This window comes from Candoia aspera, chromosome 9, assembly GCF_035149785.1.
Source record: "Candoia aspera isolate rCanAsp1 chromosome 9, rCanAsp1.hap2, whole genome shotgun sequence".
Classification (NCBI taxonomy): domain Eukaryota; kingdom Metazoa; phylum Chordata; class Lepidosauria; order Squamata; family Boidae; genus Candoia; species Candoia aspera.
This window is the reverse complement of record NC_086161.1, coordinates 23,701,545-23,726,634: the sequence shown is the minus strand read 5'-3', so window position 1 is coordinate 23,726,634 and position 25,090 is coordinate 23,701,545. Positions and strand designations below refer to the sequence as shown.

Genomic DNA, 25,090 nt, shown 5'->3' with positions numbered 1-25,090 from the left:
ATGAGTTTCTGCCTTACTGTTAGGAAAAACTGAGTTGTGTAGAGTACCACTTCCGCCCGAATAGCTCACAATAAAAGAAGGCTGTTTGCTGAACAAAACTTTGCTTATGCTAAAGTACTATCAATTAGTTGTTTGATCTTCAGTGGTCCCTTTCTGGATTATTCCAGGGAAAATCTGTGTACCTGCCCTATGACAAGGTTTGAGCAGGTTCTGGAGTATCTCCTAAGGCCACGTCCTGCTGTCAAGACTTGTGGTGCATCACCAATGTTGTGGTTGAGCTGGATGATAGTGTGCCTAGAATGCAGCTGGTACCCTTTAGGAACTGAATGTGGAAAGGAACAGTTAGTCATGGTAGATAATCTTTCTTCCAGGAAGCCCGTGTGACTTGTCTGATTGAAGGACTCTGTTTTCCTGAAACCACAGCTATGCAATATTGCAGAATAACTATGTGGTTTATTCTTGTTTCACTCTCTGATTTGTAACTTCAGGTTTACAGCCTTGTGGGCAGTCTCCCAAATAGAGTCAAAATTCCTGAACTTAAGATGAAATGTGGTTCTTTGGTAGGTCAGTCAACACTAATGTTTTACCCCAGTTTGGTAATACATGCTTTATGTGGATTGCACACGACATCTAGGCAAGTTCTCATCAGTGTTCTGCTTCACTGACTATTGAGAAGGATCCAGTGCTGGGTGCTTAATCTCTGTGCTACCATGTTGAGAATTCCAGGGTGTCATGTAAATAAAATGTTTACATTGGTGGGACTGATTTTAAGACAGTTCAGTCGTTTTGCAAGATTTCCCTCTTCTTTCCGATTGACTTCAAGTGCGAGGGAACATATTTGTGGACAGGAAATTCATGGTTACTCATTACCACAGATCAACTGTTAATTACAGTTTTTTAAAACTTTTATCCTTGCATAGGTATATGCAGCTTCCAGATTTTGAACAAGCATCTTGAAATAGCAGCCGCACGACATCAATTTTGCACGATTCTGAGTAAAACGCATGAGTTTTCAGACACTGCTTACGTTTCCTGTAGTTGCAATTCTGTGAGTCGACGTGGGTACTTCTCATGTTGTAAGGACATTGCACCGGGCGCAGTTGTCATTCCTGTGCGTCTATCAAACACCATTGGCTTCTTGGACATCATTGCAATGGATTTTATGTGCAACAGACCAGAATACCATTGAGATTGATGCCATTTATATATTGATGCACTGACACATATGATGTAATTTGTGTAATGACATACTCGCGAAACGGCATAAAGGAGGTCATGGGCCCAGTTTTTACTGCTGTGCTGTTTTTTGCTTTACCAAACTTTGGGGGACTATGGACCCCATCCCATCCCTGATTTATCCAATAAAAAGAGGTTTCACTATATTTGAAATGAGGTCAGGTATGCATTCTACTTCTTGTTGTTTTTTTAATGTTCTTGTCTTGAAGATGCTGTCTGCACAGGATTTAACAATCTTCTCATGCTCTAAAACCGACTTAACTCAAATTCTGTTATAATCTGCTTGGTGATCGACTAAAATTAGCTAGATTTAAACAGAAATAAAGATAATGATAATGGCACTAAATGCCAGTAGAGATTGCTGTGTTTCTTGATTGTGAAGGTACACAAAATGTTTGGAACGAGGCCCTGGATCAGGGTCTGTTGCCATTCCGGTTCCCCCCAGATGAATTGGAACAAACGCGGGTTTTTAAGTCAGCCTTCCCGCAGGAGAGGTGAAGTGCCTGATGCCTGGATGAGAGCAGACGTTGCCCTCAAAACAGGGGAAAGAGAAGAATCCCAGGAGCAACAGCTCTTCAGTCTGGCTCAGTATTTTGCAAGAGGCTAGAGCAGATCATAAAGAGATTGATTCGTAAGCATCTTGGAAACAAATCCATTTTGACTGAGTTGTTTCCAAGATGCTTATAAATCAATCTCTTTATGATCTGCTCTAGCATCTTCCTATTGCGTCAGGAATAAGTCTTGCAAGAATAATCCTCTCCTTTTTTACTAAGTAACCTGGAAAGTTAAGGGAATGCTATGCATGTAATATGACTTCAGCAAGGCATTTCCTGCAATATCCAGGAAGAACAACATTCCATAGCTTGGATAATTGGAAATAAATATTGCATTTATTTGCTTCGCCTCGTCATGCCACAAATCTTCTAGCTCATTATTTTACCTGCATCCAGGTACCTAAATTAGTCATTTATGGAAGAACAGATGTGGGCAGATGGGCTCACCTATGATCAGATTTGGCTTCAGATGATCATTTAGCAAAAAACGTTCCTGCAGGGTCCCCTGAAGTCCCATCTGACCATAGGTGAGCCCATCTGGGCAAATCGGTTCTTCCTGGGTGTGCATGTTTTCTGTTTCTGGCACTCAGTTCCAAGGACCAGAGAGAAACAACAGGCACACGTTTTGGCAATTCTCCTGAAACCTCTTCCGGCGAGAACGCCTGGGACTTCCTCAGATAATTTCCACTCATTTCCAAACTGCCTCATTCTCAAGGCTTAAGAAGCTCAATTCCCAGAAGATAGTCCTGTGGGTTTGATACCAAGTTCCATTAATGCTTGGTGTGATTATGAAGCATCTGGGCTGCCTCAGAAGATAAGAGAGAGTGCTTAAGTGGGCAAACTTTCTGTCTACTTTCTGGGGTGTCACTGAGTCTTACTGCTCAATTCCACTCCCCTGCTTCAAACTCAGGTCCAAGGAAGGCCTGTTCATAATCTAGCTGCCCTGAATTGTGCCCTTATTTATTTATTTAATTAGGGCAGCAACTCAGGGCATCTAGATGTGGCACAACATCTGGATGCGACAAACGTTTTTATTTATTTAAGAAGAGCAGCAACTTGGGGCATCTGGAATACCTGTAAAATCTGGATGCAACCAACTTGTTTGTTAGTTTGTTTGTTTGTTTAATGAGAGCAGCAATTCAGGGCATCTGGATTATGTGCAGTGTTGGATACAACCCACGTTCTTGGCTTCTGCGCTTCAGTTATTGGAAGCCTCAATTTGCCAGGTGGGCCGTGGTCTACAGCATCCTGGGAGGAATCTGGTGTTTGGGTTCTGCTTTTCCGTGGACTGCAGGCAAAGAGGGCTTGTTTTTCTGATTCAAGATGGAAAATGCTTGGCAGGTTCATTTAGCTTAGAAGAAAGGAAGCCAAGAGGAGGAGGTATTTGAAATTCAGAAAGAAGGCTGAAGGTCGAATAAACCTGAGTGGCAACAGATTGGCCACTAAATACTAGGTTGGAATAACTGAAAAGGCAGGAAAGAGCTCAGGTGGTGCCCTAGAAGGTACCATCTCCCCCCGGAAAAAAAAATTCCTTGAGGTTCTCTTCCTTGCAGGTAGTGTTCTCCAGATACATGACTGCATTTTTTGAGAGTCTTCCAAACCAAGATATCCTTGCCTATTCTATTATTATTTCGCTCTGGGAAGACTTGTGGCTTTGCTGTATGTCTGGAAATCTGATAGGGTTGATGTTCCAAGTAAGATCAGATGAGTTGAACATTTGGAAATGGGACAGAATTCAGCTCTGGCCTGGAGCAGAACTTTCCCCCCAAACAGCTGCCTAGATCTGATGCTGAAACAAAGAGGGATAGGAAATATTTTATTCCAATATTTCTGTTTTTTCAGTCCTGCAAGAAGGGGCCTCTTATTAATCTTATGGTGACATATGTCAGCTATGCCACGAGGCTACCTGTTCAGCAGACCCTGAGAAGTCCGTGTCTCGAGAGGTTTGCGATCCCAAAATAGACCAAGAAGGGAAAGTCACAGCCAGCAAGGAACAAATATGAGCAAACATCCTGAGGCTTTATTTCCTGTGACTTTATAATAGGATAGATTTAGCCTGTATTTATTTGCAAGGCTTTTAGAGAAAAAGCTTTGATCATTAAAAATAGGGGGATCATCATTTTCCTTTGATTTTCCTCTTACTTTTTACAGTGCCCAATAAAACCCCGTTGTAGGTTTTTGCTGTTGACTTAGGCAGTTAGGATCATGTAGTCTACCGAGTGCGTTCTAAGGAATGCTTTTCCTTTTACGGGATTCTGCTTCAGCTTCTTACCCTGTGTGTGTGTGTGTGTGTGCGCGCACACACGCGCACACACACTTCTGCATGTATTACTAAAATAAACCCAGGAACTGAAGCTTTTTCCTTTCCCTGAGCCACATACACCATGAGATTTACACTCAATGAATGCCTGCTAGTCAGACAGGATGCAGCAGGAATGGAAGATGGGCTGAAACACGTCTTTCCTTCCTTTGCTTAGAAAATCATCAGTAAGAGAGACAGGGTGTTTGGAAACCAAGGGTATCGGTCCCTGGGCCATGCAGTTAATGGATGCATTTCGGTGGTTTTCTCCTAATGGGCTGCTTGAGACCGGCGTTCTGCAAACATCACGACCTTCTTTGCAAATTCCTCTCCTGAGTATGAGTAGCTGTTTGGATTACAGAAGGGTGCGTAGAAGGAACAAATAAACCACTTGACGGAGGAGGTGTCTCAATCTGCTAGTCCTTGTTAAGCAATAATTCCCTGTGATCTCGTAAGGCTTGAGAGTTTGTTATTTACACTGCCCACTGGTCTTTCTATTTAGCTGCTCAGCACCTTGATATTTTAGGATGCAGCAGTTTACCTGGAGCCCCGCTTCTTCTCCCCCAAACCAGGACATCTCAGTAGCCGTCCCTCAGTAGATGGAAATGGGCTGTCTGGACAGGACCAGATGGTGATGTGTCGGCGGGCTGTGGATGGAGAGTGCATCAAGGGTGTGCATCAAGGGTGTGGATGGAGTGTGCATCAAGAATTGGTGGATTTTGCCTTGCTGTATACGTGCAGTTGTATCTCCAACCCACAAGTAACATCAAAGCATCAATACCTCGTTATTGCTTCGGAAATGATAAGCTCTCATTCCATCCTGGAGGAAGACAGTGGGAATTCCAGGAAAGGTTATGCCGTGTATCAGTAGAGCACCAGATTGGGAAAGCCTGGGTTACAACGGGAGAAGCCTTGGCTCCACAGATGCTGCCCTTTGTTTGCATTCTCTGCAGCTGACTGACCGATGAATATAGCCCAGGAATGCGAATCGAGGTCACTCCGCTGTTTTGAATCTGAAATAGATGGGAGGGAAGTGGACAATCCTTGGAGCAAGGCCGTGGGCCCTGATGAAATGTCTGATAATCTCATGTGATGGCAGGGAATGGTGCAGAATGACATTTTTGATGTGGCTGCGTCCCAGTGTGTTTTGCTGTCCAGCATGTCCATATCTGGGTAACTCTTGTCAAAGGTCTCCATGCGGTTGGCTCCTGGGTTGATGCAGACATGTCTCTGATAAGACAGAGATTCGTTGTCTCTTGGGTTCTTCCCACTTGCCTGAAAGCAACCCCTTGTTCTCTCTTAGCCTGTCTATCTTTAGGATTTTTCTGGAGACAAGGGTTCATTTTTAAGATGACACATTTTAAAGACATGCAACTGGTGAGCAACTTTATGGCATCCGGATAATTTAGAAACAGCTTATAGCTTGAAAAGTGTACGTAAGCGAGTTGGTGAATTATTGGAATGGAACTGTCAGAGGGAAGCTTATAGGGCTTTTGATAAGGTTACTTTGATGTTGAATTGCTCATAATGCAGAATAATATATTAAAAATGAGCTTTCCCTCCCCCTAGCAATGCCTAGTAGCTTCTGTATTAAATGGCAGGCTTGAAAAGCAACAGGAAGCGTTTATTAGTCAAACAGGCTAAGTTTAGATTAGTCAGCTGTACAAGTCACATCCATCCAATTGGTGGGAAGTGTCACCGCCAATTCTTTTGCGCTGTGTCTAGGCTGTACAGGCAGTCCTTGCTTAACGTCTGTTCAGTGACTGTTTGAAGTTGCGACGGTGCTGAACAAAGGGACTTACGACTGGTCCTTGAAGTCCCCACTGGGCACAAATGGAGGCCCTGGCTGGAGTGTGAACAGAGGACCTGAGCAGGGCATGAGACAAGCCCTGGCATGAGAGAAGGCCCCGGCCAGTACAGTGGTGGCGCATGATGCGGCAACAGGCAGGGCTGGGCAGTCACAAGGGCAGAGATGGGGGGAGATAGGCGGAAGGGGTGAGTTGAAGAGGAGGCAGCCCCTTACCTTATCAAGGCTCAGAGCTGGGAGGGACCAAGCTGGGAATGGCTTGATCAGGGTGGGTCCTCACCTAATAATAACTGGTGGGATTCGGTTAATGATGGCAACAGGGACTGCCAGGATTGCCGTCACTAAGTGATGCGGTCACATGACATCACGCTTTACGGTGGCATCACTTAGTGATGGAAATTCCAGTCCTTATTGCCGTCATTAACCGAGGACTACCTGCAGTAGATGTTAATTTTCTACAGCCCCAGCAATTACAGTACTGCCCCTGCCAACGGTCCAGCTCCAAATTCCAGATTTCACAAGGTCTGCTGGAATTTGGATATTCTACCTCCTGGCTCATGGGACCGCAGCTGTAATTCCTGCATCAAGAGGTGGTATTTGGGGCAAGGCCTTTATCCCTTTGAGGTTGGCGTTGCCTGCGCTAGCTTTCTGCCAGTTGGTGAGCAGGCTGGGCTCCCTAATACGCGGAAACACAATGATGTACATCCACAGGGTTCATCCTTGCTGGAGGACGTGTTTTTGGGTGTCAAACTTGGAAATGCTTTTAATTTTTTTTAATTAACTAAAAACAAACATGAAGAAAAAGAGTTCACACAATTATAAAAAGAGAGCCGAAAAAGAAGCAAAAATATTCTTCTCTTTCCTTCCACCTTTCCCGGCATTATAGACTTCTCAATGGAGCTTGATATGCAGATTGATTGATTGGTTGGTTATATGCCAGCATGTTGGTGGTGATTCTTAGAGGCCACATAGGTAGACCTTCTCCAGGATGATCAGTCCCTTCAGGTCTTGCTATGAGTGTCAGATGATGGATTCCTACAGTGGGAGGAGGTTGGGCAAGAGGAACTTTCCAGCCTTTACATTGTATGGTTCTATAACTGAGTCCCTCCCCCTGGCTGCTGGTTGTCCTCTTCTTCTCTCTTTCCTCCCACCTTTCCCAGCATCAGAGCCTTCTCCAGAGAGCTGCTAGGTCTTCACATAATGTGTCCGAAGTAGGAAAACTTGAGCCTGGTCATTTGTGCCCTGGGTGAGAATTCTGTGTTGATTTGTTTGATGATTCCTTTATTTGTTCTCTTGGCCATCCACGGTGTTCTCAGGATCTTCTCCAACAAACGTACATTTACAGACATACATGCATCACATCTATATCAATGACTTCAAACATGGACATTTTCATGTTCAAAGCCTATTCTTCACCTTGAGCAGTTTTTTTACTTCCAGCAAGTTGCTGATGAAAACACTGTGCCTCAATGTAATTTTAATCCATTTTTTAAAATCCTACCTTGCTTAGATTGTCATGACTGCTAGTACTGGTGAGCCTGACTTAGCCCACTAGGGCTTGAGGGTGGTTATTTTTTTGGCGGGGGTGGAGGGGAGAGTATAGGAAGTTATCCTGCTTCATACTTGTCTGTTAACCCAGTTGTGTAACAAGCGCCTGGAACATCAGAAGCCTTGTGCATCATTGTATGTGAGAGAGCAGGAAGCAGTTGCCATAGAAACATCTGGGGTGGACCATTGTGGAGCATCTCAGTTGCCTTTCTAGTCAGCTGCACGAACCAGTGATTTGCAGAAGAGATGGAAGGAGTGCCAATTAGCTGGCCTTGTGGCTTCTGGACTGTTTATTTATTCATTTATTTTCTTCCAACTCTCTCCCCTGTCCTATATTAAGCACGTCCCTGTATAATTAACCGCGCTGTAAAAACAAATCCATCCAGGAGATGCTCTCATCCTTGCACCCCCCCTTTGAGGCCAGCCCTATTCAGACATCATGAGCCCAAGTAAAGTAAATAAACTGCGTAGACAAGGCTGTGCTTGGCCTTTCTGGCCGCACAAAGTTCCTGCCCAAACCAGGATTGTTACTTATTTATTGTTTTTCTTTTCTGTTATTTCTCTATATCACTTTCTAAGAAATATTTAAGCTTGTTTTGATTGCAGATGAATTAAAAATGCAATATTTGTGATTGTGTTTATACTGGTAAACAAGCAAAACCAAAATTGTATTTGTAATGTGGCCCCCACCGGGGCCAACCTCAGTCAGAACTGAGAAATAAAAATTAAGCCACAATTAAAATGACACAAAAGCAATAAAATCAAGGTACACTGTGATGTATTTGCAGTCATGGTAAAAAAAATAGGATAGAACTGAGTAACTCCTTGCTTTGCACATTCAGTTTCCCCAGCCCACTTCTCAGGGGTGGAAATGGTCTGTTTGGCCTTCTGAACAATTTGGCCCTGACCTATTTTTTGCTCCCATTTTTGTTCTTATTTACCTACTCTTCAGTAAAATTCCCAGGGGGCTAGTGAGTCCATGAGCAGACAGACTTTTAACTCTACAGTTTTCAGTATCATCCTGACTACCTTGCATGGTCTTGGGCAGAAGAATTAAGGCCAAGTGAACAAATGAATTGATGGCCAGGAGAGGGAGGCACTCTGTTCTCATTAGTGGTAGCAAGCATTCATACATTGTGCTAAGCCACCTTTGGTTTAACCATAGTTTATTAAATCAGCCATGGTTGGCTGATTTGCAGAGTCATAAAGCGGTGAACCCGGGTTCATAAACTGCAGTGGCTGGGTTCATGCAGCACACTGTCAAAACTAAGCCAACCGTCTTGCGGGTTACTGTGCTGTGTGAATCTGGGCCCAGGGCACTAATGGATGGTTCAGTCATTGCCAGAGTTGGAGTCCCAGTTGAACTGATCAGGTACATCTTCCTTCTGGCCCAGGTGATTTGATTTTCTGTGCCTGCCCAGAACTAGGGGTAGGCATGTCATGTACTTCATGGGATATGGGATTTTGATTTTATTGTAATTTCTTTGTTTAATTTTGTGAGCTGCCCAGAGTCATTGAAGTTTGGCAGGGTATAACTTTAATTTATTATCATGGTTAATCACACAGTCAGCCAGATGTTCAGACTGGATTTGGCATTTTTGTCCACCTATTGAGTCCTTCCCAAGGGCCTGGGATAGGCAGATGTGGTTGTTTGATGGTGTTAAAGGTATCGTCGCAGGATGAAAACTGTTCGAAGTAAAGCTGCCTTTTGCAATTGACTGGTGGAGATTTTGTCAATGCTGATGGTGCTCAAGGGGTGCTCCCGATGTTTTGGAATTGCACCCAAGGCGCCTGTTACTATTGGTACCACCTGTGCTTTCTTTGGCCACAGTCGTTCTACTTCTGTTTGCAGGTCTTTGTATTTTGTGATTCTCTCCAGTTCTTTCTCTTCTCTTCTGCTGTCTCCAGGGATTGCAGTGTCCACTATCCAGACTGTTTTGTCTTTCTTGATAGTAACATTATATAGTAATAGTATGATAGCAATGGGAGCCAGTTTGGTATAGTGGTTAAGGCATCAAGCTGGAAACTGGGAGACCGTGAGTTCTAGTCCCCCCTTAGGCACAAACCCAGCTAGGTGACTTTGGGCCAGTCACTGTCTCTCAGCCCTAGGAAGGAGGCAATGGCAAACTACTTCTGAAAAACCTTGCCAAGAAAACTGTGGGGATTTGTCCAGGCAGTCTCCAGGAATCAGACACAATTGAACGGATTAAAAAAAAAGCAATAGTAATTATTACTGTTATTGTTGTTGTTATTATGGCCTTTATTACTGCACTGCAAATTTTATTGTGTCCTGGATTATATGCCTTTTTCTCAAAGCAGAAAAGTGATTAAACAAGTTTAAAAGAAAAGCCACAGCCTTGACTTCTGAGTTAGACATTGGGCTGGTTTTTCAGATCTGGGCACACGGGTTAGAGGTAGGATCCAGGCCTGTGGAAATTGTGAGGCTCAGAACTGATGGTGTATTTGCACGCGTGTGTGGTTTATGTTTCCCTTTGTAAAGTTAGTTCAGTTGAAATAGCTCCCTGTCTCTCCCTCTCTCTTTTAAATTAGGGAGGCAATTGAAACTGCTAACAATGCATCTGGGAATGTTGCCCGTGTTTGTCGTAGCGAGATCTGATTTCCGCCTTTGCCCTTGTGAATTGGGGAGGTCCTTTCTTTCTCAACTGATGATACCAAGGAATGTTGCCGTTTTAGTAAATAAAGGGAGTTGGGTGTGGCGAATACTTTAATTATTTTAATCCACATTCTCCGTTTTAGCTATGGATTTCCTACTTGGCAACACAGAAAGTGGGTGCATTTAAATTAGCAATTTCAAAATGGAAAGGACTGCCAGGTTGAGCAGCTGATGTTTTGTAAGAGGTCCACTAACATTCCTACTATTTTTTATAAATTTTATTAAAAGTTTTAAAAAGAAGATTAAAAACTAACAAACACTAATACAGAATAAAGGAACAAACATAGATAGAAACAGAGAGAGAGAAAAGAGTAGAGAGAAAGACAAAGACAAAAGTGCAGGAAAAAAAGAGATAAAAAGAAATGGAAAGAAACAGCTTCCGATCTCCTTTGCAGCAAATACAAGTATGAATACAAAGTTAACTCTTCCTCCATGGTTATTAAAAAAAAAAGCTCACTTTTTTCTATTATCTAATTTTTTTCTAATCATCCAAACCACAAATCGTAAGTGCATTTTTTTTTTGTTTCATGCAAAACGTCCATAAGGGGTTTCCAGTCAGCCATAAAGATAGATCTTGTCTTTTCTCTAATCAAGGAAGTCAATTTAGCCATCTCATGCCTGCTAGTCTATCCATGGTTAGGATTGTGCTGTGTCCTCCCATTTTTGTCTTCCACCTTCTCCTCTTCTTTGCTGCATCCTTGACCCATGAAAGCCCATCCTTCCAGCTATAATCGGTCTCACAAGCAGAATTTGAAAACAAAGTCTTAGCAGGATTTACCAGCCTGGCTACAAGAGTACTTGGTTAGGATCCCCTGGATTCAGGGAAAGCACCATTATGGCTAAAGCAAGCCAAGAAGGCAGGGATTTCAAGGTTTGGAGGAAATGGCTGTGTTCCCACCTCACAGTCAGGCCTGGTTGGTCTACCCTCATTTCTTTTAAATTGTGCCAGAGCTTTGAACGCTCCAAACACTTGGTAGTAGTTGGCAACTATGCCAAATACATGTTTTTAATTCCGTTCTTCCCCCACAAATGCTTTAAAACTGTCCTGTTCAACTTTATACCTCCTTTCTTTCAGCTGACCATCCTGAAGTTGCCTCCCTCGTTTTCTTTGTGCTGATGATCAGCTTTGTTGGATGGGCAAACAAGTTCTGCTAAAGCCATAATGCAGTTTCTTTGCTTGATTTTGGCTTCTCACCTTGTGTTCTTTGTGGCCCTGGCAATTGCAACGCTCTCAACAGAGTCTGTTTCGAAGGGTGTGAAAGTGTTGCTGGTCAGTACACGTTACAAGCCGGTCACCAAGCCACCTTGAGAAGCTGTGGCTACACATCGTTTGCTCAGAGTCGGATGGAGGCAGGCTTGACTGCCTGGATGGTGGGCGACCTTGAGCTGCTTGAGCTGCCCATGCTGAGCGGCTGGAAATCCCTTGCTTGTCTTGCCTTGCAGGAGTCGGAGCTGGAGAACAAGCTCGATGGAGAAACTGCATCGGACAGCGAGAACAAGTCGGAGGCCGCCCAGCCCTCTTTGGCTGATGACACCCCTGAGGTCCTCCACAGAGCACTCTCCCGCATGTCCTCAAGGTACTGCCATGCCAAAACACTCTTGAGCATTTGGGGGTTTTCTCTTGTGGGCAGCCATGAAATGGCTTAGCCTGGTGGGTCATCCTGCTGCGGAGGACTGGCACTAAGGTGGTGGTAGCGGGCGACCCCTCTTTTCCTTTTTCTGTAAGTACCAGTTTGCCATGCTGGGTTTCAACAATTCTCCCAGTTGAGTCCTGGCTCGGGAATACATTTTGTGCCTCTTCACCACATGCTAAGGTCAGGATGGGGGACCTCTGACCTTCATGGCCTCATCCGGGCATGGACAGAAAACTGTCTCCTCTCTATCAACCCAGTGTTGAAGATGTAATATGCTTGGTTTGGTTTATGGCTTAACATGTGCTGCAAATGCAGCCAATTGTGGTTTATTTAGTAACCATAATTAAGCAAACCATGGTTTAGCATAGTTGGGGTCTGCATTAAGGAAAAACAAGCAACTGGTGCCTTTGGATTATTTGAATCACAATCCCATGTTCCTAGTTGACATTCAGTATATCTGGGGTTATCTGGCTGTCATACCATGACTTACAGGTTTGTTCCTCAACAAAGTGTGCCCCAAGTTCTAAGGCAGAGCTCCCGACCTGGCTCTACTCTAGATGTTGGGACTTTGGGATTCTCAGCAGTGGCAGATGGGTTGCCCATCAGGAGGAACCTCAGGTTGGGGAAGGCTGGAACTGGGGACTAGAACAGGCCAAGCAAATATTGCTTGGATGTAAGCCAGCCATGTCCAGCCTAATTTAGGAAAGGGGAGTCAGAATCTCTTGCTAATGTGCAGCTCATCACCTACAGATCTCCTTCAGCCTTTCCTGGATTACAAGCTTGGACTGCGTGTCCTTCATTTATGAGGATATCTGTGTCCTCATAAATATTTATGAAGGCATAAAGATAATTTAAACACAGTTCAAATTGTATTTAAAGGGTGCTTGCTGGGTGGATTAGCTGTATCTGCTGGGCTCAGAAGCTCATATTCTCTTATCCTTCCGCTCTCCAGCAGCCTTTGGTGTGTGACCTTCTGCAGGTGGACCCTCAGGGGACCCTCATGTTCTGGCAGGAGCTGCTGGTGCTAGAAATAGCCGTTACATCTTGCCTTTGCTGAAATGTAACAAAACCTACGAAGCTGGTTTCTGCCTTTGATGGGAAGTGTTATTCAAAATGTGTGCCTTCCACCACAGAGTTTCTTTTTTTCTCTGCAGATCCTCAGGGCGGTTCATGGAGTGGGTCTGAAAGTATTGGGGCATTGGGTTTTATAAATCTGGTCCCTGGGTCTTCCAAGCCAAAAGGAATCTATTCTGTGTCTTCCAGCCTTTTCCCAGAGTGATTTATTGCTCTAGGAAGAAGAGGGTCATGGTAACCCTCGTTAGAATCTTAACTGAACTTTCCCAACCCGGCATGGGCCCTTCTAGCTGGCAATCTTGGGAGCTGGCATTCTAACACATCTGGAAAGCAGCTGGCTGGGAAGGGCTGTTTTTTGGGCTGCTGTATGAAGGCACAAAAGTGTTCAAAGAATGCTCTCAGCCAAGCTTTGAACCAAGAAGAGCCCCACCGTGATGCCTACCTCCGGTTGCATGAGGTGACACCAAGGCGGGTTGATCTAGCCCTGGTAGAAGCTGTTTGTCCAGATGTTGGAAGTGTCTCTCCAGATGTTGAACTACCTCTTACAGCATCACTCGGAAACTGGCTGGGGTGAGGGATGTCGATAGCAATTGTTCAGCAGGTCACAACTTGCTAACCTTTTTCTTTGGTCTTAATTCTCTCTAGACTGGATTCAGGACCCAGAAGGTATTATTGAAAGCATGGGCATTGGTCCTCAGTAATAGAATCTTGTTCCCCAAGTATTTCTGACATGGATTGGCTTGATCGATACCTTTTTAAAATTGCTTATGTCCTGACTTAAGCGGAAAACCATGCTGAGACAAGAAATTCAGTCTCTAGTGTTTATTATCTGCTCTAGTAGACAGAAAATCCTACCAAACTGAAGGAGCATGGGAAACCCAGACAGATAAACCCCGGAACTCAAGCGGGATCTGCTCTGAGTTTCTTTGAAGGACAGTTCAAAGCCTCTAAACTACGCATGCGTTTTCCCCCCTGGATAGGGGCCCCCTCCTGCTCACCATCAGTACTCATAACAGCTTTAATGTTCAAAAAGAAAGGGAGAAGGGAGAAAAGAACTAAGGACAATCCTTTAAGGGGGTGCTTACTGCTCACACACACTATTTAGCAGCCAGAGACCATACAGGGATGCATAAGGCAGCTTTCTCTGAGATAGGCTGATCTGTTGAGGAATTATGGACTAGTCTCCCAGCCAGTCCTGACTGCAGAGAGGCCAGGCTGGAATATATCAGTCAGAGATGCTGTGGGCACCCTCTTTGTATGTTGCTTCAACTGCATACAGCCCCTACCTGTTCAATCAGGCAATTAATTAATTGATTGATTGATTGATTGATTAATTAATTCAGCACATCATCTTAGGTGTTCTGGATTCAGGCGATAGATTGTATTCTCCCCCCCCCAAAGTAATTGTTTCACTGTATTATAAAGTGTGAGTAATACATTAGAATCCAAATATTAGCTGGGTACAGTGGTATTTACACAACATAAACTAGAAATAATAAAGTTAACAAATGCTATGATAGTTTAGGTAATTTCGACCTTTAAAGAACAGAAGAAAAAAGTTTGTATCAATGTGACATACAGTTTCTAAAACGCCAGTAAACATGGGGCTACTTGAATTGTACAATGGAAGCTGAGCGTGGCATTGATAGACAGTTGTGAAATGCATTGAATTATTTTATAGTGTAAAAAAGGTGTCTGTCTTTGAGCTTAATGCTCCGTACTAAGAACTCCACTGTGTTGTTTTCGATTACTGTTTATAAATGTTGAAGGGAAAAAAACAAAGAAAAAGAAAAGGAGGGACAGATTGTATTATTCCTGTGCTGTAGAAATCGAAGCTCGCTCGAGTTTAAGCCTGACTCTTCCTCTGTTGCAGATGGAAGAACTGGTGGGTGAGAGGCATCCTTACTCTGGCCATGATTGTCTTTTTCTTCATCATAATCTACCTGGGACCCATGGTGTTAATGATGATTGTAAGTTCTTGTGTGTGCGAAAAGATCTTGTCTCTTTGGGAACTGGAGGGCATGGTAAGCTTTGGAGAAGTCCCATCCTCCAGATGGATGGATGGATGGAAGGCTTGGATCTCAGTTTTGAAATTAACCCAAACAGAGTTTTTTTGTTGTTGCTGGAGGGCGGGGGGCTGCACCCGTTTCAGAAGGAGCCACGTGGGAGGAACCAAAGGGGACGTCCTATCTCACGAGTTCTGTTACGCTTCTCCTTAACGTGGCTTGGAAACTAGGTCGATGTTCAAGATCCAGGTGATGGTACTGAAAGCGTGGGAATAGGCTTTCAATGATGTAATCCAATTCCCCAGATTATTTCTTTTTTTAAAAAATTGTTTTATTATATTGTTATAAGACAATAGTATTACATTACATTATTTCAGTACAGTGTTACTTATACAGGATTGACCAGAGATTATTAACACTCCAGTGGTTAGATAACTTGGAAAAACAAGGTTAATAGAAGTGTTAACTGTGATTTGAAATGTCAGTGTTCATAAGCATAAGATTGTCCCCAGAATATTTCTAGCATAGATGGGATTGATCAATGCATTTTAAAAAATGGCTTTCATATGCAGAAGAGAATGAGCGAAAGACAAGCAGTGGTATGTAATACCTACTCAGTTTCTTTGGATCAGCATGAGTGTCGTGTTCTCCAAAGTTACCTGGGAATAAATTCTGTGAAACTGAAGAGAAGTTAAGTCCAGCTTGTAAAACACATGGAGCTTTAGCAAAAGATCCTCACAATTGCAGTATTTTATTTTCAAAGCTAGAAATACCCCGTTTTTGCTTGATTATTTGCTACAGACAATGACAACACCTGGAAACCTTGTTTATTTCTTCATGAATCAAATTGGTATGCCGCCCAATTCCCAAAGACTCCAAGTGGCTCACAATTAAAACAAGGAAAATACAATAAAAACCAGTTTAAAAATAATACTAATAATACTAATAAATGCTAATAATACTAAATACTAAAAAATAATACTAATAAATAAATGGTGGCAAGAACGGTAGACCAGACAAGAGTGAAGTCAAGGGTTTCCTTCTCCCTTGCCAAAGGCTGGGCCAGGTCTTCAAGGCTCTCAAAATACCAGCAGATCTTCTGGATCTTGGGGGACCTCATTCCAGAGAGCAGGTGCTATCACAGAGAAGGTGTGGTTCTGAGGTCCTGTTTTCAGCTTTGTCAATCCAAAGGTTCCTGATAGCTAAATCCTAAAAAGCATTTAACAAGCAATTTCCGAAAGTGATCGGAAAAGGAAGTATGCAACCCAATGTCCTTTTGAAGGCACTGGCCGCAGTTTGAGCAAGATGGATATTCCATCATCTCCCAGAGCTCTGAACCCGCTGGAGACCGCTGTCTTGCTGTCTCCTCATGAGGAGCAACCGTTTGGAGCACTTGTGGGCGATCCCAAGTCCTCTCCTCTCCACTTTTAGCGGAGCCGTCTTCAGTTTGCCATTTCTTCCCCAGAAGTCTGGAGTTGTTAGGGTTTCAACTCCCACCTTCCGCAGTTAAGAGAAGCTGGTCCCGTAACTGAACTGAGCCCCATCGCTTTTATGACTGTGCTATCATCAGGCTGCTATCTCTGGCTTAAAGGTCCCCACCCACCTGTCTGCAGAAATTATTATTGCCATGAAAACGCTTTCCAGTGCTTGGCCTGAGACAGTGTAAAATGGAAGGCCATGTCTTGCAGGTGATGTGTGTCCAGATCAAATGCTTCCATGAGATCATCACCATTGGCTACAACGTGTACCATTCCTATGAGCTGCCCTGGTTCAGGACGCTTAGTTGGTAAGTGCGGGCAGAGTTATTTATTGGTTTGTCTGTACGGTCTGGAGAAGTTCAAGGGGAGTTTCATTTCCGTTTTCCTTGAGGAGATCTCTGTGGAGAGCCTTCCCACACTTGGACATCATCCTCTTCCTTCCTTGAACTAGAGCAGGATGGGGTTGCAGGTTGCAAGATCTTCTGGGCCATTATGAATGGCATCTGCCATTGCCAACTACGGGGACACTTCATCGCCGAGTTCTCCTTCCAACTGTCCTCAGCTTGAGGCTTCCTTGAACTGTTGCCTTCCAGATATCCTGGGCTACAACTTCTATCTTCTCCAGCTATCCTGATAGGAATAACCCAATATTACCATCTTTATATGGAGGGCAGCAGATTGAGGGAGGATGTTCTGTGGACACATCTCTAGTGAGAATGCCCCACCTGCCTTTATTGAATTCTGTTCACTTGGAGTTCTGAATGCAGGTGGTCCTCAACCAGTGCAAGGATCAAGCTTGAATTGGGTTGGAGCAGCCACAGAAGAGTTCGCAAAAGACACACTTCTAAACTTCAGTTTTGAGAATGCACCTGCATTTTACTCGATTAGAAATAAGCAGTCAGAACAAGTTAATATTAGTCATATTTTATTGTGCAGGAAACATCAGTTGTTGGAATGTCCAGTTTTCTACATGACCGTTTTTACCTTCCTGCACCACCATCCATTAATTACTGTTGCTAGGAACTATTTGCTGATAGATGTATCCTTCATAGCACCCTTTTAGATTTTACTCTGTTTTTATACAAGAATTAACATTAGTCTAATCTCCAGCATCAACCTGTTCATCATTGCTTAAAACATATAATTTAAGAAACAACTGCGAACTTTGCAATTTATCTTCTGTGGACCCAAGAAGGTTGTTAACCTTGGTGAGATGCTCCCAGAGTTCTTTTTGTGTGACTACATAGTTGGAAGGAGCCTCTAAAAGAGTCTCGTGTGGCGCAGAGTGGCGGGCGGCAGCATTGCAGCCGAAACTCTCCCCACGACCCGAGTTCAATCCCAGCGGAAGCTGGATTCTCTCTGGGCAGCCAGCTCAGGTCGACTCAGCCTCCCATCCTTCCGAGGTCGGTAAAAGGAGCACCCGGCTTGCTGGGGAAGGTGACGGCTGGGGAAGGCAATGGCAAACCATCCCTCTCTATAGTCTGTCAAGGAAACGTCGCGAAAGCAGCATCCCCCCAAGGGGTCAGACGTGACTCAGTGCTTGCACAGGGGACCTTTCACCTTTCACCTCTAAAAGAAAGCTACGTGGGATGGCCTGCTAATCTGTTCTCACCTCCAAATCTATGGCAGGGTTTTGCTCTGTCATCAATGGCAGGGTTTTTCCTGCCATTGAAGAATCCCAATTATCCCTTGGGAAAAGATGCTTGTAAGGCTCAGTAAAACTCTGGATATGTCTTTTGCAGGTACTTTCTGCTCTGTGTGAACTATTTCTTCTACGGTGAGACAGTAACAGATTATTTTTTCACTCTGGTCCAGAGGGAGGAGCCCTTACGGATTCTTAGCAAATATCACCGCTTCATTTCCTTTGCCCTCTATTTAACAGGTAAGCACAGCCACGCTGGGATTTCTTGCTTGGGTCCTCTAGCATAGTGATTCTCAACCTCAGCAACTTTAAGAAGTGAGAATTCCCCAGCCAGCCATGCTGGGGAAAATTGCTGAGGTTGAGAAGCTCTGCTTTGGCCCATCATAACTTGCTGAGGGGAGTCAAAATGGAGAGGATTGCAAGAAGAGTTCTTTCCTCTCAGACAGGATGGGGTGGGGGGATTGTTCGTGGACCCCAGAATGGAAAGGGGGTCTCAGGAGCCATCCAGTTCCACCCCTGGTGGATTTTAGTGGTGCCCCTGACGGAAAGGGTCTTCAGAAGGTGGTTTGAGGTAGCTGTGGAGTTGGAGAAGGCGCTTTCGAGGGATGGGCTAAAGAGGCATGGAGATGAAGGGTTCTTTATGTCTGCAAAAGGCTGTATCAACATCTGTTTAGGAACAGGTTGCAAGCATTTCTGAAGGGGACCTCAGCCCATTCTGTTCTGGCAGGGAGAGCAAATGAATGTCACCCTGTGTCATAGGCTTGGCGGTCTGTGAAACCTCCAGACCTTGGGTTCTCCCGGAGCAGGGATCCCACAGCAGGAAGGAGAGTTCCTTCCTCCAGCTGATTGCAAGCTTCCCGTGCAGAGCTCTGTAGTCTGAGATCCTGGTGGAGCAGAATCCAGTGCTGTGCCTCCTGCCACCGTGATTCTGATCCTTCACGAGCAGCGTGAAGAGTGGCTGAGCCCAGACAGAGCTTGTGGCAGAACTCATGACTGATTCTGCTCAGGAGAGGCTAGTCAGGAGAATGTGAGCTGAATCCAAGAAAATGTAAAACAAAAAGAAAAGGCTGCAGGGTGGTTCTTCTCCCTCCTCAAAGCTACCCGCCCTCAAATTTCCCTGCCTCCATATTCACCGCCCTCCATCCCGTCTTATATCTAGAGCAGCAATATCCATAATTCTGATACCTTCCTAGTCTTCACGTGATAGGGCAGGGGGCCCTTTCCAATTGAGGGCTATGTAGTTTTCATTATTTTCAGCCCCAGGGCATACATGCATGATGGTGGTTTCATCCGAGTGGCTTATTAATTTTTAGGAGTTTCCTGGATTTTTTTTTTTTATCCGTTCAGTCACGTCCGACTCTCGGAGACTACTTGGACCAGTCCCTGCAATTTCCTTGGCAAGGTTTTTCGGAAGTGGTTTGTCTTTCCCTCCTTCCCAGGGCAGAGAGGGAGGGACTGACCCAAGGTGACCCAGCTGGCTTCGTGCCCAAGGCGGGACTAGAACTCAGGGCCTCTCGGTTTCTAGCCTGATGCCTTAACCAAACTGGCTCTCATTCCTGGATTAGGGGATGTCAAAAAATAGATGCAATAAATTGTAGAGGGAATAAGGAATGGTCTTAAAGGACAGGAAGAACAGCTGCTACGAAAGCAACAGTCAGATCAGGGGGGCTTGAGTCCATTCAGAGAAAGTAACGTGAGAAAACAACTCTGTTACTATAGCCGTTCCAATAAAAGTTCTAGACCCATATGGCATAGGTTTCTTAGTCCGATCTTCCTTACAGGGCTGACCCAAGCCTTCTGAATGTTGAACATACCTAGTTTGCAACTTTATCCCCCCTCCCCACACACACACCAAAAGAGAGAGAAAAGTTTAGAAGCAAAATCACCATTTTGCTTCTAAATTTCAACAGTCCCTAGTTTGGACAGTGTGGTTTGGGGTTATGTGCATGGAGCCCACAGGGAGGCCGTGCGTTATGAGGTAGAACTGGCCCAGAGGCAAAGATTTGGGTTGTGTTCTGGTGCAAGCTGCGGCATGCTCAGCATGATGGTGTTGCCCCCTATGTAAGGGGAAAGGATGGGGTCTCTGTGTCTTCTCTCCAACCTCATTGGGATTAGAAGCGCTAATCGGCCTTGGACAACTCCCGCATGCATGAGCGGAGAGTGTGCGGAGAGCCCGCGCCCCATTAAGTTCCTTTTTCCTTCTTCCACTGCAGGTTTTTGCATGTTCGTGTTGAGCCTGGTCAAAAAGCATTATCGCCTTCAGTTCTACATGGTAAGATTGAGTAAATGGATTGCGTGCTTTCAGAGTTAATAGCCGGGGAAGGGGGACTGAGAGCGAGAGAGAGATGGGAATGAACACAAAATTGGCACCGGGGCAGAACAACAAACCCCAAGCTTAGAGGTTCTGCCTGAGTGGAGGAATGCACAGCTCCTGGTTTCTAAATATTCTGAAAGCTTCCTTGGCATTTTCTGATTCTAAGGCATCTGAACAATCATCCCTCAGACATAACACTTCTTTTTTCCTTTATTTGCACTGCATTTCTGGGAGGTCTCGTTTATAGTATGTCAGTCTGTTAAACATGGATATCCAGTAAACATGCTAACTGATGGGTTACTTGAATGGAGGGTTTGAGAATTAAATTCTTCTACTCTCCTGGATCAGTGTTTCTCAACCCTGGCAACTTTAAGATGTGTGGACTTCTGGCTGGGGAATTCTGGAAGTTGAAGTCCGCACATCTTAAAGTTGCCAGGGTTGAGAAACACTGATCCAGGGTCTCCCCATCCCTGCTTTACTCCGCAATGAGAACCAGTCAACAAGAGAGCTCAAGACATCCTTGAGAAAGGGACTGTGTAGTTACGGGGCCACCACCGAGAAGGCCTGAAGAACTGTGCTCCATCCCTGTGAGTCTTTAATGTCTGGGAAAGGGACATGGATGAAGATCACCCTGCAGACAATCTGGTCTCCTGCCCTTCAGGACCTTTATGGCAAGAACTTATAAGCGTGTGGAAGGTCCTTGTTCACCGCAGCACTTTCGATGGATTTGTGCACACTGTGAGGTCACGCCTCTTCCACAAGCAGCCAGTCAGTCGCTTTCTCCTGCAGCTTGGACAGACCCCTCACTTCCATGCTCACTCCTGCACATAACTAAGAGAGCATGGAGATGCAAAATTGTAAACACACACGCACACACTCACTCTCTCTCTCAGGGATTTGCCCTCAATGTTCTCCCTCCTATCTAAATTAACAGGTACTTGGTGCAGTCCCAGAGTCGTCCTGGGTGTGTGTGTGTGTCAAAGAAGATAGTGGTGGTGCCTGTGCGGTTGAGTGGTGAGGCCTCTTTTTGACATGAATCATGTGCACAACCCATGTTAAAAAGGGCAAGGCTTTGATCACACAGGCACAGCTGCCATCTTTGCTGTTTTGACCCCTCTTTGCAGACACCCCTGTGGCCTTGAAGCCAATGGTCCTGGTACGTTTACAAACAGGGAACCACCAACACCCCCAAGGGACTCCAACAGCCAGGGGAATCCACAGGTGCGGTAAGAAGTCAAGATGGCGGCTGCAAGGATGCCATCTTAACTTTTTGACCCTGCTCTGTGGATACTCCCGTCGATAGCGCGGTTGCTATAGGAGTAGGTAGTTTTAAGGTCACGTGTCTTTAATTGCCAGCACCCCGCCCTGCTGCTTTCCTCCAATTTTCTCTTCCAAGCCATTTCATCGAATCCACGGCCAGGCAGGAACCAAAGTTCGTATGCATTATCCTTGCTTGTTAAAGATCCCCCCCCACCCCCGTGAGCCACATGAGCCAACCACCCACTAATGAATTAGCTACAATCAGGATGGAGAGCCGGAATGGAGACACACACACACACACACAAACGCTCTTCATTGTGTTAGTTGGCTTTGAAGATTGGGACACCTTGTTCCCAGCCTCTCTGTGGTAGGTTTCATTTAACGGCTGTAAGAAAGGATGGAGAAACATCCAGAAATGGAGTCTGCCGTTCTGAAGATAGGAAAATTAAGGGAAGACTATTTTGAAATCCACAGTGTAGCTGGTGTGCTTCCCTCTGGATTCGAAGTTGAGAAACATCATCTCCCTGTGTTCTCCTCCCCTCCCCTACTAAAAGCTGCCGTTGTCATTTATGCAGAAATGAAACGTCATCATCTGGGGGGGGGGTAAAAGTCCAGCTGCTGATAAGACGTATTGCATCGTTAGCTGGGAAGTTTTAAAAGATGCTCAGTGCGGGAGGATTGGCATCAAGGGGATGCATTAGGGCAGCCTTTCTCAACCTTTTGACCCTGGGGGAACCTTGAAATATTTTTCCAGGCCTCGGGGAGCCCCTGAACATTCAGACTCAAATGTAGGTCAGAAGTTACAAAATCATGATACTAGTTTTTTGTGTAGGCCTGTATAGATGCATTAACAGTGTGCTTAAACTGAAAATGAAGAATGAAACTTACCTCTTTAATGTGAAGTTGCCTGAATTTGAAATAACTTTTTTAAATAAATCATGATCTCCCAGGGAACCTCTAATGATCTCCTGGGTGACCTTAGTGACCGCTTGCAGAACCCAAGGGTGCCACCGAACCCTGGCTGAGAAACCCTGGATTAGGGAGTAACTCACTACTCTTGAATACCCTGACACAACAAGGCTGGAAAAGTCATGGATCTCCTTTAAATCTCCTTGGAGACTAAATTTTCTTGGTCATTGACTCCCTTCCAAACTAAGGGCATAACTTTTTGGTTTTGCTCACCAACATGACAGGTTTTTGTCTATAGAATAAGAAAAGCCAAATCATCCAGAGGGGGTTGGCTGTACCCACGGTCCCTCTCTCTCTCTCCCTACCACCCTTTCTTTTTCATATATATGTGCATATATATGTCTCCTTAGTCTGCATTTTGGCTTGTCTCTGAGAAATGTTTTCCTCTCCAAACTGGACTGCATGTTCTCTCTTTCTAGTTTGGCTGGACCCATGTGACTTTGCTAATAATTGTTACCCAGTCGCACCTCATCATTCACAACCTGTTTGAAGGAATGATCTGGTGAGTTGGCACAGCGGGCAGGGTACGGTGCCCCCCTGCTGGGGAGAATGGGCTTGGCGGCACCCTGCAGGAAGGACCTTTCGCATGTAGCTGCTGCGCGATGGGTTTTACGGGGAGTAAGACTTTGCGGGTTGCTGGCCCAAGTCCTGGTGAAGGAAGGTGGGGCCTGGGGGGCGTCAGTGCGATGGAGTCTCTGTGGCACTTCCTTTCTCCGCAAAGCAGAAGGCCTTGCTAACCACAAAGCTTCCGTAGGCTGCTGTGCCTGGGTGCGTGCGCTCTTCCCTACTAAAGACGGGGGAATCACCCCCTTGGGGGTCTGGAGCGGCAGCAGCTGCCCATCAAGCAAGGAGCATGTTTGCCTCGAGCGTTTTCCGGCAGGAATTCTTAAAGCTTCCATCTGGCTTGAGCATGGTGTGAAACGCCCGCATCAAATCTTTGCTTGGCAAAAGGCTTCTGAGCGTCGCTCCGGCCTGTTCCACAGTCTAGCTCTGATCATTAGGAGCTCAAAGCTGACTGGCGTTTCTTGTTTCAGTTCTGAACCAAGGTTGCAAGAATTCTGGGCTAAAGGAATAGCCGGTTTGGGCAGTTTTTCTAACTGTTCTGAAATTACAAGCAGGTGGTCCTTTATCAGACCACCCACGGCTTAGGAACCTGCAAGGCGCTTTTGCAGCCCACGGGTCCAGCTGGAAGAGGCCCAGCACAGCAGATACTCCAGGCTAATGTTTGGCCAGGTCTGGGCAAACATCCACGCTTTGACAGTTCTCATTCAGGGATAGTATAGCTTGGCAGAACTCCCTCCCCCCCAAAACCCCACCATTCTCCACCATTGGTGTGCAGGGACACTCTTGATCCATCCATCCATCGGTGGACCTGACCTCTGTCCCCCATAGACTGACCAGTCTGTTTTTATTTGGCCAAATGGGGCCATTAATGACCCGTGAAAGCAAGGCCTGCTACAAAATGAGGCTTTTTTGTGGCTTTAGAACGGCAATGGCCAGCCAGAGTCCCAGGGCTGCACATGGCACCTGAACGTCTTGTATATTTATCCTAATAAAGATGCATTTACTTTATAAATGTACTTTATTCAGTGGATCTGGTTTGCTAGGTTTCCATAGCAGGTGCATTTTAAATCAGTGTTTCTCAAACTTGGCAACTTTAAGACATGTGGAGTTCAACTCCCAGAATTCATCAGCCAGCATATTGGCTGGGGAATTCTGGGAGTTGAAGTCCACATGTCTTAAAATTATAATATTAGGTGACATCACTGTACAAGCCCCTCCTCTCTGTACGTGCATTGGGGGGCTGCTGTGGGGCTGGGCTTGCACAATTACTGTTGCATCTGCTCAGATGCCACAAAAGTGCAACTTGTTCCTTGCTTACTGGCACAAAACAGGCCAGCTGGTTCAGCCGGCTTGTTTTCTGCTGGTGTTTGCAGTAGTCAGCCAAGAGCAGACCGGCTGCAGCTGTCCTGTTTTTTGCCAGCAAGGAATAATTAAACACAATTTTTAATTTTTTGCTGCCCTCTGCTTGGATTTTTTTGTCAATTGACTGCATGGGCTGTATACCCAATGCTGGAATAGGACTGGCTAGTGGTACGATGGGAAAACTGCCTTGGTTAGGGTTCTACCTGATACAGTGGAGTGAATTGTGTAGATTTCACCAAGACTTCACATCCACGATTGCTGAAGGCATTTTTAAGATGTTAACGTTTTACTATTAAGTTTTAATAGAAGGAGTTTCTTCAGGTTGTCCAGTTATTTTTCAAAAGCACCTTGCAGTTTTTGCGATGGAATTCCCAATAAATAAATATGCCTCCTTCATTCTGAGTTCATTTTTTGGTACCCTGAAAACAGTTAATAGGAGAAATGTTTTTTACAGTTGTTTTTGAAAAATAAAAGACAAGAGATCCATTTATCAAAGTAGACCTTGACCTTTTTTAAGAGGAAGAGCATAATGATGATGACGTAGTTTCCAAGTTTAAGCTAAGCTTCAGCCTTTGATTCTCAGCAGCAGTAGAATCATTTCAAACTGACTGGAATCATGAAAACAATATTAAAACTGGGACTTTTACAGGTGAAATGCAGGGGCTCCTC

At 45.0% G+C, this 25,090-nt stretch overlaps 1 protein-coding gene across 1 annotated transcript in view; it reads left to right on the top strand.

Annotated features, from left to right (window-relative positions):
* The window catches only part of CDS2 (CDP-diacylglycerol synthase 2), a 35,786-nt gene that overhangs the window by 3,230 nt on the left and 7,466 nt on the right, over positions 1-25,090 (top strand). The window contains exons 2-7 of the mRNA XM_063311573.1: positions 11,562-11,695; positions 14,700-14,796; positions 16,521-16,618; positions 18,053-18,192; positions 20,166-20,224; positions 22,915-22,997. Of these exons, the coding sequence (XP_063167643.1) occupies positions 11,562-11,695; positions 14,700-14,796; positions 16,521-16,618; positions 18,053-18,192; positions 20,166-20,224; positions 22,915-22,997 (611 nt within the window). The remainder of the gene's footprint in view (positions 1-11,561; positions 11,696-14,699; positions 14,797-16,520; positions 16,619-18,052; positions 18,193-20,165; positions 20,225-22,914; positions 22,998-25,090) is intronic.